Here is a 13,829-nt window from a genome sequence, read left to right as displayed (position 1 = left end):
CTGTCAATCAAATCCCGTCCAATCACGGCTCCTCAGGGCGTGGCCTCACAGATCTTTCGTCCCGTGTGCTTCCAAAGTCAGGATTGTCAGCGGCATTGCTTCAAGCCTGACTTCCAGTGGTTTTATTAATTAGGGTTGTTAATGGGCGATTTTGGCTAGTGTCTATGGTGTGGTGCCAAAAGGGACATAGGAATAAAATACAGAGGTAACAACATACTGGGGATAAATTACCCATAATGCCTGAGCTAATTAACATAACCCACTGCTCCGATGGGGACGAAGACATACTAAATCTGAACACATGGAGCTGACTTATTTACATCAAGGTTTCTACACGACATTCGGAGCACCTACCCATGTCGTGGGTTTAATAAGTACCTGTTAAACTCGGACAGTGTACAAGAGGCTTATTATGGATAATAATAAATGCATGGGAGATGTTGGTGTCCACAGCCAGCCCCAACATCGCAGCGAGCCAAAACCTGTAGTCGGCTTAATATACTTTCCTGAAAGATCAAAATAACTCAACACAACGTCCCAAGTTCATCCCTCCACAATGTCACAGACTGCCGCCTCGAAGAGAAATTGTACAAGGCAGGCTGAGCCTCATAGGGAAAGAATGTTTTGCAAGGTCAAACATGGGATATTGTCAACAGTTTTCTCAACACTAGACAACCAGACGCCGGATGGAAATACGTCACAGTGTGACGCTGCTGCCACCATCAGGATAGGGAATCTATGAAATCTTCTTCAATCCCCCCTTTAATAAACATCTCAAAAAGAAGAGATTTTTATTATCACCTGTGTGCCACTAGGGATTTCATAGTACTTGTCCATTATTCGCGATCCACCTTGTACCCCGTAGAGGCAAGTGAAGGACCCCCCTTCCGTCAAGGGAACTCACACGTGCAATGGGGTGGGCCAGGCCCCTCCCTATGAAGCGGGGCAGTTGAATCACAAACTATAGCCAAGTACCTCCATGCTCCCCTTCCCCTCAGGTTGATCTCGTGGCCACTCCTTCGCTGGTATCTCCATGGACTTGTACATAAAAATGCTCACACAAAACACTTACAAATCAATTCGTCCCATCATTGTATGTTCATTTGCTTTTGTGCAAATTATGAATAGGGGACATTCCAAATGTTGCACAACAATTCACAGCAGGTGACCACAACAGGTGGCTCATCCACCTCGCACATACACCATACAGGCGATACCCAGACATGGATCATCCTGCAGTTGACAATTATGGCCGACCAACACGGCTGCCCACATACTCAGCAACACCAGCCACCAGAAAAGCCTCCCCCCCCCCCCCCCCCCACAGAGAACCCAAGCAACGTGTTCCCTGACAAAATCACACAAGGTGCCAACAGCATATGTGATTTTATTCATGATGTCAACAACCAACACATATCACTCTCAGGTCACTTTGCCCACCCTAGGTTTACAATGCACCTGTTTAGGTACCTCAATTTCAATCTTATAGGGTAGAAATCTCAAACTGTCTCAAAATGTCTTGTGCAGGGGGGGGGGGTGGTCTTGTCCAACAGCCCACAACTCTGCACTCCAACGTCTATCACTCTACCTCGGCAGCATGTTGACAAGACCAACAAGCCACGACATATACCCAACAGTATATGACCATATTTGACAATTGATTGATCCAACATCAGCCAGAACTCATCCTGGCACTCCAACAACTCCCCAAGCCGTTTCAGTTTCATGTAAACATACTCCATATCACATACATGTACATATACACATCATATAGCACCATCACTAGCATCATATACAAACATGACCATGTGTGAGAACCCCACAATACGTGAGAATCAAACCGCAGGCCGCCGCAATTTCCCCTGCAGGCACACCTGTCTAGACATCCCAAGGCCGGTAGTACTTGACTCATAGTAATAACCTGGACAACCCGTGTGCAACTCAAAGTACACTCCTCGTGAGTGCTGCCTTCAGGGCAGTTCATCAGACATAATGCCCCCAGAACCATAATAACTTTCATCACAACCAAACACCATTTATTTATTTATCACAAAACCATTTTTATTCTGGTCAAGTCTGGTAACAACTTTTCGAGATGTCCTGCTCACAGACAAACAGACAGGCAGGGGTCTAGCTTGGGTTTGAATCCTGACCCCATTATAAACTGTCATCCCGATGTTTCACAGGCAGGGTGATTCAACAATGTGTGAGCCGTCCCTCGGTCCTAACTCGCAGGGGCTCTGCATCAGCTCAACTCGGCAACACACGCAGGCTCTGAGCCGGTTCCGCGGAGACAAATCAACGTTCCCCTTACTCCTATGCATGTTACAATATACAGTTCCAGTGTTTGGATTTGAACAGTTTCGGAGACAATTAATACTTCACATCATGAAACTCCACAACATATGTCTCACTCTACACTAGAGAGGAAGACAAGTCTTAAATACAATCCTAATAATTGGATTGTATTACCAATATTACCAATTATTATTGTATATTATTATTATTATTAAATCGAAATACCTTCGATCGTGAGCTCCTAGGCCTCTACCTATCTGTCCGACACTTCCGTTACCTGTTGGAAGCCCGCCCGTTCACAGCGTATGTGGACCACAAGCCCCTGGTTTTTGCCATGGCCAAGGTCTTGGAGCCATGGTCTGCCCGCCAACAACGCCAGCTCTCCTTCGTTTCCGAGTTCACGACGGACATCCAACATGTTGCTGGGAAGGACAACACGGTCGCCGATTGTCTCTCCCGGTCCATAGCTGGTGCGGTTCACCTTGGCATCGACTGCGCCCACATGGCGGCCGATCAGATCTCCGACCCGGATGTCCAGGCCTGCAGGGCGGCGGTCACGGGGCTTCAACTGTCTGACGTGCCGTTCGAGGACATGGGCACCATGCTACTGTGCGACGTATCTTTGGGACAGCCTCACCCCGTCGTACCCACCACCTGGAGACAGCTGGTGTTCGATGCCGTCCACGGTCTTTCTCACCCGGGCAGGACGGCGTCACAAAAGTTGGTGGCGGCGAAGTTCGTTTGGCACGTGCTCAAGAAGGATGTGCGCGACTGGGCCAACACCTGCGTCGAGTGTCAACGCTCGAAGGTGCATCGCCATACCCAGGCCCCATTGGCGCCATTCACAGTGCCCGAGCGACGGTTTGACCAGGTTAACGTGGACCTGGTGCCTTACGATGGGCCTTTCCGCATTCTGGAGGCCGGGGACAAGTCCTTCGTGGTCGACATCGGCGGCAAACTGGACCACCTTTCGGTGGACCGCCTCAAGCCGGCTCACTTGGACCTAGACCAGCCCCCTTGGTTGGCTCAACCCCCACGGCGGGGCCGTCTCCCGTCGGGTAAGCCCCCGGCTGGCCCGCCTACCGCCAAGCCGCTAACAGTCCCTGCTCGGGTCATCGGGGGTCGTTTCGGCCGGGTGGTTAAGGCCCCCTGAAAACTGACACTGCCCGTGCGAGTGAATTCTGGGGGGGGGGGGGGGGGGAGGGGGGCGCATGTGGGGGTTACCCCATTGAGACATAATCCACAGACACGGGACCAGTGGGGCTATTGATGGTATGGGCGTGGCGTGCGCTCGGTAGTTGGAGCCACGCCCCCTTAAGAGTGATTTGTGTTATAAAAGATGCGTGAGTTCCGGTATGAGTTCAGTTCTGTTGGAATAAAGGAGCTTTGAACAAGTCAAGAAGTGTCTCGCCCTCTCGTTGTCCGCAACTCCTACATGTGCATATAAAAAGTATGTGTATATAAAAAGTATGTGTACATAAAAAGTGTGTATATAAAAAGTGTATGTAATGTATATAAAAAGTATGCATATATAAAAAGTATGTGCATATTAAAAGTATGTATAGATAAAAAGTATATATACATAAAAAGTATGTATGTATAAAAATTATCTGTGTATATAAAAAGTGTGTGTGTATAAAAAGTATGCGTATATAAAATGTATGTGTATATAAAAAGTATGTATATATAAAAAGTATGTATATATAAAAAGTATATATACATAAAAAGTATGTATGTATAAAAATTATCTGTGTATATAAAAAGTGTGTGTATATAAAAAGTGTCTGTATATAAAATGTATGTGTATATAAAAAGTGTGTAAATAAAAAGTGTGCATATAAAAAGTGTGTGTATATAAAAAGTATGTTTATATAAAAAGTATGTCTATAAAAAGTGTGTGTATATAAAAAGTGTGTTTATATAAAAAGTAAAGTATGTATATATAAAAAGTATGTGTATATAAAAAGTATGTGTACATAAAAAGTGTGTATATAAAAAGTGTATATAGTGTATATAAAAAGTATGTGTATATAAAAACTATACACAGTTTATGTATATATATATATATATGTGTATGTATATATATGCCTGTTGTTGGCTTAGCGGTTAGGGTGCCGGCTTGGGATCCTAGGATCCTGGGTTCGAATCCCGGTCGATCGCTGAATTAACGCCAGGGGGGGTTGACTCAGCTTGCCATCCTTCCGAGGTTGGTAAATTGAGTACCAGCTTGCTGGGATGAATGATCACGGTGTGTACCCCGATTTAGAATAGGTACACCGTATCCCTGCGCATCGTAAGAGCGTGACCAAGGGTTGGCGTCAGAAAGGGCATCCGGCCATAAAAACATTGCCTCAAACAGGGAACCATGATTGTCATGGGGCCCGCAAGGCTAACCCCCGCTTTAGCGGGGGAAAATGGCCTCAAAACGATCATTCATATAAAAAGTATGTGTATATAAAAAGTATGCGTTTATAAAAAGTGTGTATAGAAAAAGTATGTTAATATAAAATGTATGTGTATATAAAAAGTGTGTGTATATAAAAAGTAAAGTGTGTATAAAAAGTAAAGTATGTGTATATAAAAAGTATGTGCATATAAAAAGGATGTGGACATAAAAAGTGTGTGTATAAAAAGTGTGTGTATATAAAAAGTAAAGTATGTAAAAAGTAAAGCATGTGTATATAAAAAGTATGTGTATATAAAAAGTTTGTGTATATAAAAAGTGTATGTAGTGTATTTAAAAAGGATGTGTATATTAAAAGTATGGATATAAAAAATGTGTATATAAACAGTATGTGTGTATAAAAAGTATGCATATATAAAAAGTATGTATAAATTAAAAATGTGGATAAAAAAGTATGTGTGTATAAAACATATGTGTATGTAAAAAGTACAGTGTGAGTATATAAAAAGTATGTGTTATATAAAAAGTATGTATCAATAAAATGTATGTATATATAAAAAGTATGTGTGTATATAAAAAGTGTGTGTATATATGAAAAGTATGTATTGTATAAAAAATGTGTATATAAAAAGTATGTATATATAAAAAGTATGTGTTATATAATAATTATGTAGGTATAAAAATTATCTGTGTATATAAAAAGTGTGTGTATGTAAAAAGTGTGTATATAAAAAGTATGTGTATATAAAAAGTGTGTATATAAAAAGTGTGCATATAAAAAGTGTGCATAAAAAAGTGTGTGTATATAAAAAGTATGTTGATATAAAAAGTATGTCTAAAAAAAGTGTGTATATAAAAAGTGAGTGTATATAAAAAGTGTGTGTATATAAAAAGTAAAGTATGTATATATAAAAAGTATGTGTTTATAAAAAGTATGTGTATATATAAAGTATGTATATAAAAAGTATGTGTATATAAAAAGTATATGAACATAAAAAGTGTGTGTATATAAAAAGTATGTGTATATATAAAGTATGTGTATATATAAAGTATGTATATAAAAAGTATGTGTATATAAAAAGTATACCACTCTGCTCACCAAACTCTCCTCCTTTGGTATCCATGGAAATCTCCACGCATGGCTGGCGGACTTCCTCTCTAGTCGTAGTCAACGTGTGGCCCTGAATGGGTTTCTCTCATCTCCTCTTCCTGTTCAGGCTGGAGTTCCCCAAGGCAGTGTTCTGGGCCCTGTGCTTTTTCTGGTCTTCATCAATGATCTCTCCGACTCTCTTGAAAATCCTCTCTATCTCTTTGCTGATGACTCCACTCTCTGCCGCTCCATTCCTCATCCCTCAGATCGGCAGTCTGCAGCCTCCTCACTCTCTGCAGACCTGGACAAAATCACTGACTGGGCCAACAAATGGAACATGTCTTTCAATCCTGACAAATCTCACACTCTTACGATGTCTCTCCGAAAAGACTGACTGGACAACCCTCCCATCCACTTTCTGAATAATCCTCTCCAAGAAGTTCTGTCACTCAAGCTTTTGGGTCTCACTATCTGCCATGATCTTTCCTGGGAAAACCACATTTCAAATCTGGCCTCCAAAGCCAGTCGCCAACTGGGCATCCTCTGTCGTGCGAAGCCCTTCCTTGGCACACCTGAGCTCCTCACCACATACAAGGCTTTCATCCGCAGCTCAATGGAATACTGCTCTCCCCTCTGGGCTGGTGCTCCTGCCTCACACCTAGCTCGTCTTCATGCTGTTGAAACCAAAGCGTTCAGAATCATTGGAATCTCCCGTGATGAAGCTAACTCCAAGGGCCTTTCACTTACTCACCGCAGGCAGGTTGGTGGTCTTTCTGTCTTCTACTGACTCCTCTCCGGCCTTGCTCCTCCAGCTCTCTCTGGGCTCTGTCCCCCAAATATTCCTAAAGGTCGCACAAGATCTGCCTACAACCCTCTTATGGTTAAACTGCCAAAATCAAGACTCTCTGCTCACCTTCACTCTTTCATTCCTCTTTTCTCCCACCTCTGGAAAAAACTCGCCCACTCCCTTCAATCCCACTCCTCCCTCCAGGTCTTTAAAACAGCTGTTCACCACCATTTCTTATCTTCCCCCATCCAAAACCTTGATCTTTTCTACCCCCGCTAATTTCACCCCAAATCCTCTTTTTTGAAATACCAACTTAATTCCTGGAAGTCCTTGGTGTCCTTGCGTTTATACTTCTCCCACCCCCCCCCCCCCCCTTCCCACGCCGCCTCCCCCCAAGTCCTCTCCCTCCCACACATTCCCGATGTCCATCACAAATGTTGTGTTTATGTGCTTCCCCTTCTCTCCCCATCTTGTCTACCGCTCCCCTTTTTATATACTTTGGTTCTTTGTCTGTTTGATTTGTTTGTGTGATAAATGTTAGCTCTTTCACGAGCCTCGATTATGTATACAAGAAAAAAAAAAGTGTACATAAAAAGTGTGTATATAAAAAGTATGTGTATATAAAAAGTATGTGTATATATAAAGTATGTTTATATATAAAGTATGTATAAATAAAAAGTATGTGTATATATAAAGTATGTTTATATATAAAGTATGTATAAATAAAAAGTGTGTGTATATAAAAAGTATGTGCATATACAAAGTGTGTGTATATAAAAAGTATGTATATATAAAAAGTATGTGTATATAAAAAGTATGTGTATATAAAAAGTATGTATATTTAAAAAGTATGTGTCTATAAAAAGTACGTGTACATAAAAAGTGTGTGTAGTGTATGTAAAAATTATGTGTACTAGCAACGGTACCCGCCCTATGGGCGGGGCTTCAATTGGGAGGCCCAAATGAAAAGGCAAAATATCAGAAATTGAAGGTTTTTTTATTTTAAACGATTCATATAAACATCCGTTAAATCATATCACACACAAATCATCAAAATCTAAACAGTATCCTTAGAATTTCAATAAAAGCCACATCACTGTTCATATCGGTAAATATTATTCCATCGTGTTTCAAATCGTGATCGATACACTATGATCGTGATGATCGTGATCGTGAATCGTGATGGATAATCGTGTTCACAATCGCTATGTCGTATGTACTCCCGATACGTGTACCAAATTACCAATACGTGTAACTGTACCAAATCAACAGATAAAGGATTTTGAGCCGGTAGCTGTTACGGCCTTGGCAAAATCGATGGAGACAGCGATCTGTTAGCGATCGATAGAGACATGTTGCTTTCCCGGGTGCCGCACAAACGGCTGCACCGATCGCGCGGCACCCGGGAAAGCAACATCGTCACAATGAGAACAATGAACGTTATGCGAACGCGAATGTTATGCGGGAGTCCAAACCTGAGAATGCTGGAGACTAAAGCTGAAATTGGGAAAACTAAATAGCCTATTTTACTCCTGGAGATCCCAGGATTATCCACCCAAAATATCTTTGCGATCGGTTCAGCAGTTTTTACGGTACCTTCGAACAGACAGACAGACAGACGGACATTTGGTGAATTATAGTAAGATATAAAAATTATGTGTATACATAAAGAATGTACATATAAAAAGTATGTTTATATAAAAAAGTATGTACATATAAAAAGTGTGTGTATATAAAAAGAGTGTGTATATAAAAAGTGTGTGTATAACAACTGTGTGTATATACAAAGTATGTGTGTATAAAACGTATGTGTATATAAAAAATGTGTGTATATAAAAAGCCTGTGCATATAAAAAGTAAAGTATGTGTATATAAAAAGTATGTGTATATAAAAAGTATGCGTACATAAAAAGTGTGTATATATAAAAAGTATGTGTATATAAAAAGTATGTGTATATAAAAAGTATGCGTACATAAAAAGTGTGTATATATAAAAAGTTTGTGTATATAAATAGTGTATGTAGTGTATATAAAAAGTATGCATACATTTATAGGAAGTATGTTATATAGCTTAACAATTACAACCTTTGCTGCAGAAAATACCTCCTTTTACCTTATCCCGAATTGACAGCCTCATTATGGAGCACCCTCCTCTGGACCCACATCATAGATACAAGCGTTATCAAATGACATCAATCAAATTCTTCTTAAATCCAAGATGAGCGTTCCCACTGGATTAATAAAAATCATGTGACGGTGGAACATGAAAAACTAATCATCTTTTGTAACTCTCTAATCCGAAGCCATCTGCATATACCATTACCGAGGAAGTCATTTCCATTTTTTTAACAAGCAATGGTTATCATGCAAACAACAGAACATACATGAAGCATCAAGTTTATCTGTGTTATGTCCACGAAGTGAATCAAGTGTCAGGTGGAACACCAGAGGAATAATGAACTCGGATTTCACAATGTAATGGTTGGGATGTTATGGCCAACGCACCACCGTAAAGCTCTTACATGTAGTTCTCTTGTGGCTGATAAATTGTGTTGACATAACGATAATTAAAGCAAATCGTGTACAGCACTCAAGCACGAGCAATGTGTATAACGTGCAATGTTAATTACTTCGTGAGTCAGAATCATTTTGGCAACTCGTCAATATCTGCGGAACATTCTTAGTCCGTTAGGGATCAGCAGAGGACATCCCAAGGTGGGGAGCGAGAGGGGGTGGAGCTGGTCGGAAAGGGCTTTTCCGATGAGACAACTGGACACAGCATGGCTGCAATTACCTGGGTGTCACTGTAATGCTTTGTAGTCACAAGATACATTATCCATCCACGATCTAAACGTGCTGCAGAGCCTCACATGTTCTCAAGCTGATACAAGTCTCCTGTTCTCAAGCTGATACAAGTCTCCTGTTCTCAAGCTGATACAAGTCTCCATGTTCTCAAGCTGATACAAGTCTCCTGTTCTCAAGCTGATACAAGTCTCCTGTTCTCAAGCTGATACAAGTCTCCATGTTCTCAAGCTGATACAAGTCTCCTGTTCTCAAGCTGATACAAGTCTCCATGTTCTCAAGCTGATACAAGTCTCCATGTTCTCAAGCTGATACAAGTCTCCTGTTCTCAAGCTGATACAAGTCTCCTGTTCTCAAGCTGATACAAGTCTCCATGTTCTCAAGCTGATACAAGTCTCCTGTTCTCAAGCTGATACAAGTCTCCTGTTCTCAAGCTGATACAAGTCTCCTGTTCTCAAGCTGATACAAGTCCCCATGTTCTCAAGCTGATACAAGGGTCCTGTTCTCAAGCTGATACAAGTCTCCTGTTCTCAAGCTGATACAAGTCCCCATGTTCTCAAGCTGATACAAGTCTCCTGTTCTCAAGCTGATACAAGTCTCCTGTTCTCAAGCTTATACAAGTCTCCTGTTTTCAAGCTGATATAAGTCTCCATGTTCTCAAGCTGATACAAGTCTCCTGTTCTCAAGCTCATACAAGTCTCCATGTTCTCAAGCTGATACAAGTCTCCATGTTCTCAAGCTGATGCAAGTCTCCATGGTCTCAAGCTCATACAAGTCCCCATGTTCTTAAGCTGAGACAAGTCTCCAGGTTCTCAAGCTGATACAAGTCTCATGTTCTCAAGCTCATACAAGTCCCCATGTTCTCAAGCTGATACAAGTCTCCATGTTCTCAAGCTGATACAAGTCCCCTGTTCTCAAGCTGATACAAGTCCCCATGTTCTCAAGCTGATACAAGTCTCCTGTTCTCCAGCTGATACAAGTCTCCTGTTCTCAAGCTGATACAAGTCTCCTGTTCTCTCGCTGATACAAGTCCCCATGTTCTCAAGCTGATACAAGTCTCCTGTTTTCAAGCTGATACAAGTCTCCTGTTCTCAAGCTGATACAAGTCTCCTGTTCTCAAGCTGATACAAGTCCCCATGTTCTCAAGCTGATACAAGTCTCCTGTTCTCAAGCTGATACAAGTCTCCTGTTCTCAAGCTGATACAAGTCCCCATGTTCTCAAGCTGATACAAGTCTCCTGTTCTCAAGCTGATACAAGTCCCCATGTTCTCAAGCTCATACAAGTCTCCTGTTCTCAAGCTGATACAAGTCTCCTGTTCTCAAGCTGATACAAGTCTCCTGTTCTCAAGCTTATACAAGTCTCCTGTTTTCAAGCTGATATAAGTCTCCATGTTCTCAAGCTGATACAAGTCTCCTGTTCTCAAGCTCATACAAGTCTCCATGTTCTCAAGCTGATACAAGTCTCCATGTTCTCAAGCTGATGCAAGTCTCCATGGTCTCAAGCTCATACAAGTCCCCATGTTCTTAAGCTGATACAAGTCTCCAGGTTCTCAAGCTGATACAAGTCTCATGTTCTCAAGCTCATACAAGTCCCCATGTTCTCAAGCTGATACAAGTCTCCATGTTCTCAAGCTGATACAAGTCCCCTGTTCTCAAGCTGATACAAGTCCCCATGTTCTCAAGCTGATACAAGTCTCCTGTTCTCCAGCTGATACAAGTCTCCTGTTCTCAAGCTGATACAAGTCTCCTGTTCTCTCGCTGATACAAGTCCCCATGTTCTCAAGCTGATACAAGTCTCCTGTTTTCAAGCTGATACAAGTCTCCTGTTCTCAAGCTGATACAAGTCTCCTGTTCTCAAGGTGATACAAGTCCCCATGTTCTCAAGCTGATACAAGTCTCCTGTTCTCAAGCTGATACAAGTCTCCTGTTCTCAAGCTGATACAAGTCCCCATGTTCTCAAGCTGATACAAGTCTCCTGTTCTCAAGCTGATACAAGTCCCCATGTTCTCAAGCTCATACAAGTCTCCTGTTCTCAAGCTGATACAAGTCTCCTGTTCTCAAGCTGATACAAGTCTCCTGTTCTCAAGCTGATACAAGACAGCATGTTCTCAAGCTGATAAAAGTCCCCATGTTCTCAAACTGATACAAGTCTCCTGTTCTCAAGCTGATACAAGTCTCCTGTTCTCAAGCTGATACAGGTCTCCTGTTTTCAAGCTGATACAAGCCTCCATGTTCTCAAGCTGATACAAGTCTCCTGTTCTCAAGCTCATACAAGTCTCCATGTTCTCAAGCTGATACAAGTCTCCATGTTCTCAAGCTCATACAAGTCTCCATGTTCTCAAGCTGATACAAGTCTCCATGTTCTCAAGCTCATACAAGTCCCCATGTTCTCAAGCTGATACAAGTCTCCTGTTCTCAAGCTCATACAAGTCTCCATGTTCTCAAGCTCATGCAATTCTCCATGTTCTCAAGCTCATACAAGTCTCCATGTTCTCAAGCTCATACAAGTCCCCATGTTCTCAAGCTGATACAAGTCTCCTGTTCTCAAGCTGATACAAGTCCCCATGTTCTCAAGCTGATACAAGTCTCCTGTTCTCAAGCTGATACAATTCTCCTCTTCACAAGCTGATACAATTGTCCCCATGTTCTCAAGCTGATACAAATCTCCTCTTCCCAAGCTGATACAATTGTCCCCATGTTCTGAAGATGATACAATTGTCCCCATGTTCTCAAGCTGATACAAATCTCCTGTTCTCAAGCTGATACAAGTCCGCATGTTCTCAAGCTGATACAATTGTCCCCATGTTCTCAAGCTGATAAAAGTCTCCTCTTCTCAAGGTGATACAGGTGTCCTCTTCTGAAGCTGATATAATTGTCCACATGTTCTCAAGCTGATACAATTGTCTCCGTGTTCTCAAGCTGATACAAGTCTCCTCTTCTCAAGCTTATACAATTGTCCCCATGTTCTCAAGCTGATACAATTGTCCCCATGTTCTCAAGCTGATACAATTGTCCCCATGTTCTCAAGCTGATACAATTGTCCCCATGTTCTCAAGCTGATACAAGTTTCCTCTTCTCAAGCTGATACAAGTTACCATGTTCTCAAGCTGATACAAGTTCCCATGTTCTGAAGCTGATATGTCTTTTTGATTTAGTTACGTTATTTTTACATAAACAGAGAATTACCATCGTTTAGTCCAATTGTAAGGAACTTTGCAATAATCTTTTGCTCAAATTAAAGATCCAGACTGCACAAAAATCAAGATTTTTCTTTACCGACTTGCATTTTAAATCAGGACGCGCCTCCGTTGTTTCTTTGTTTTCAAATAAATCCTTTCTCTACCCTAAATCGAGCATGTAATACAAAGCTGCAGATGTAATTTCGACCCAAAATCCATCACAACCTCCTTTTTTCTCAATACCCACCTTCCACACAGCGGCAACCGGCCTGCAGGACCCAGGCATACATTTCAGCACGAGACTGTGACATCAACTGGTCCCCCGTCAGGTAGGTGTTGTGAGACGAGGCAATGAAATACTGTGACAAAGGCTGATTCATATCCTGGTTTTGCTTCAAGTGGCTCTGATTGAAAATGTCACCCTCTGGGCTTCTCATGTAATTTGTAAAGCCTGAAGACACAGGAAGAGGGCAGAACGCATATAAGAGTAAAGGGTACGAATCAGCAGATTTATAGCTCAATAAACGAGCGAAGGAACTAAGTCAGCAGCTAAGAGTGGTTGGAAAAGTCAGCAGAGTCAGCTAAGAGTGGTTGGAAACTTGGGACTTGGTAAGATAGTCAAAGGAAAAATTGTTATCCATGGCCACATAAAAATGAGCAGAGTTATCAATTCTGACCTAATGTTGCCATGTGCTCTCTGAAGGATGGGGAAGGTGAAGTGTAAAATAATTAAATCATGCTCCTTCAGGCGCATACAATTGATTAAGTGTTTAAAGAATAGGTAAAATCGTTTAATACTGGGCTGCATTTGAAATATTTTTTTCAGAGGTCTAGGTTATCTCAACGTTTCTTATATGTTTTTTGCATGCTGAATTCAGAAATGTATCTAATTTCGCTCAATCAGGTCAAGTTTTTATGCTATCTCAATTTTAAGGAAAAAAAATAATCAAAATTTTTGTTTTTTTAATTAGCATTTTTAAAATTCAAAATCAGACTTTTATTGACAGAAAATGTACAAACTATACATATAATGACACACAAGTACACTTAATGTGGAAGAAAGTGCTTTCTCAATTACTTTCATTTCAATTTCAGAAAAATATAGATAAATCGTTGTTTCTGGCAACACCCAACTTCAGTCGCTCCAGTAGCTGCGTGGCTCAGTCTGGTGTCTCCTGTCCACTTAGGTGCACATGAGCGGCAGTACGTCCTGCGTAATGTCCTCCTTACTATAACATTACTGTGATTCATGATGAATCGAAAGTGCAA

The 13,829-nt window shown here is 41.3% G+C and overlaps 1 protein-coding gene across 2 annotated transcripts in view; it reads right to left on the bottom strand.

The window, feature by feature from the left end:
- Positions 1-13,829, bottom strand: part of LOC137425824 (1-phosphatidylinositol 4,5-bisphosphate phosphodiesterase eta-2-like) — a 368,966-nt gene that overhangs the window by 145,108 nt on the left and 210,029 nt on the right. For both annotated transcript variants that reach the window (XM_078775526.1, XM_078775527.1), the window contains one exon: positions 12,808-13,011. In XM_078775526.1, coding sequence (XP_078631652.1) covers positions 12,808-13,011 — 204 coding nt within the window. The remainder of the gene's footprint in view (positions 1-12,807; positions 13,012-13,829) is intronic.

Source organism: Myxine glutinosa, chromosome 4 (genome assembly GCF_964187855.1).
Source record: "Myxine glutinosa chromosome 4, kmMyxGlut1.1, whole genome shotgun sequence".
NCBI classification, from domain to species: Eukaryota; Metazoa; Chordata; class Myxini; order Myxiniformes; family Myxinidae; genus Myxine; species Myxine glutinosa.
The sequence above is the reverse complement of the archived record's forward strand: the minus strand, read 5'-3'. Positions and strand labels throughout refer to the sequence as shown.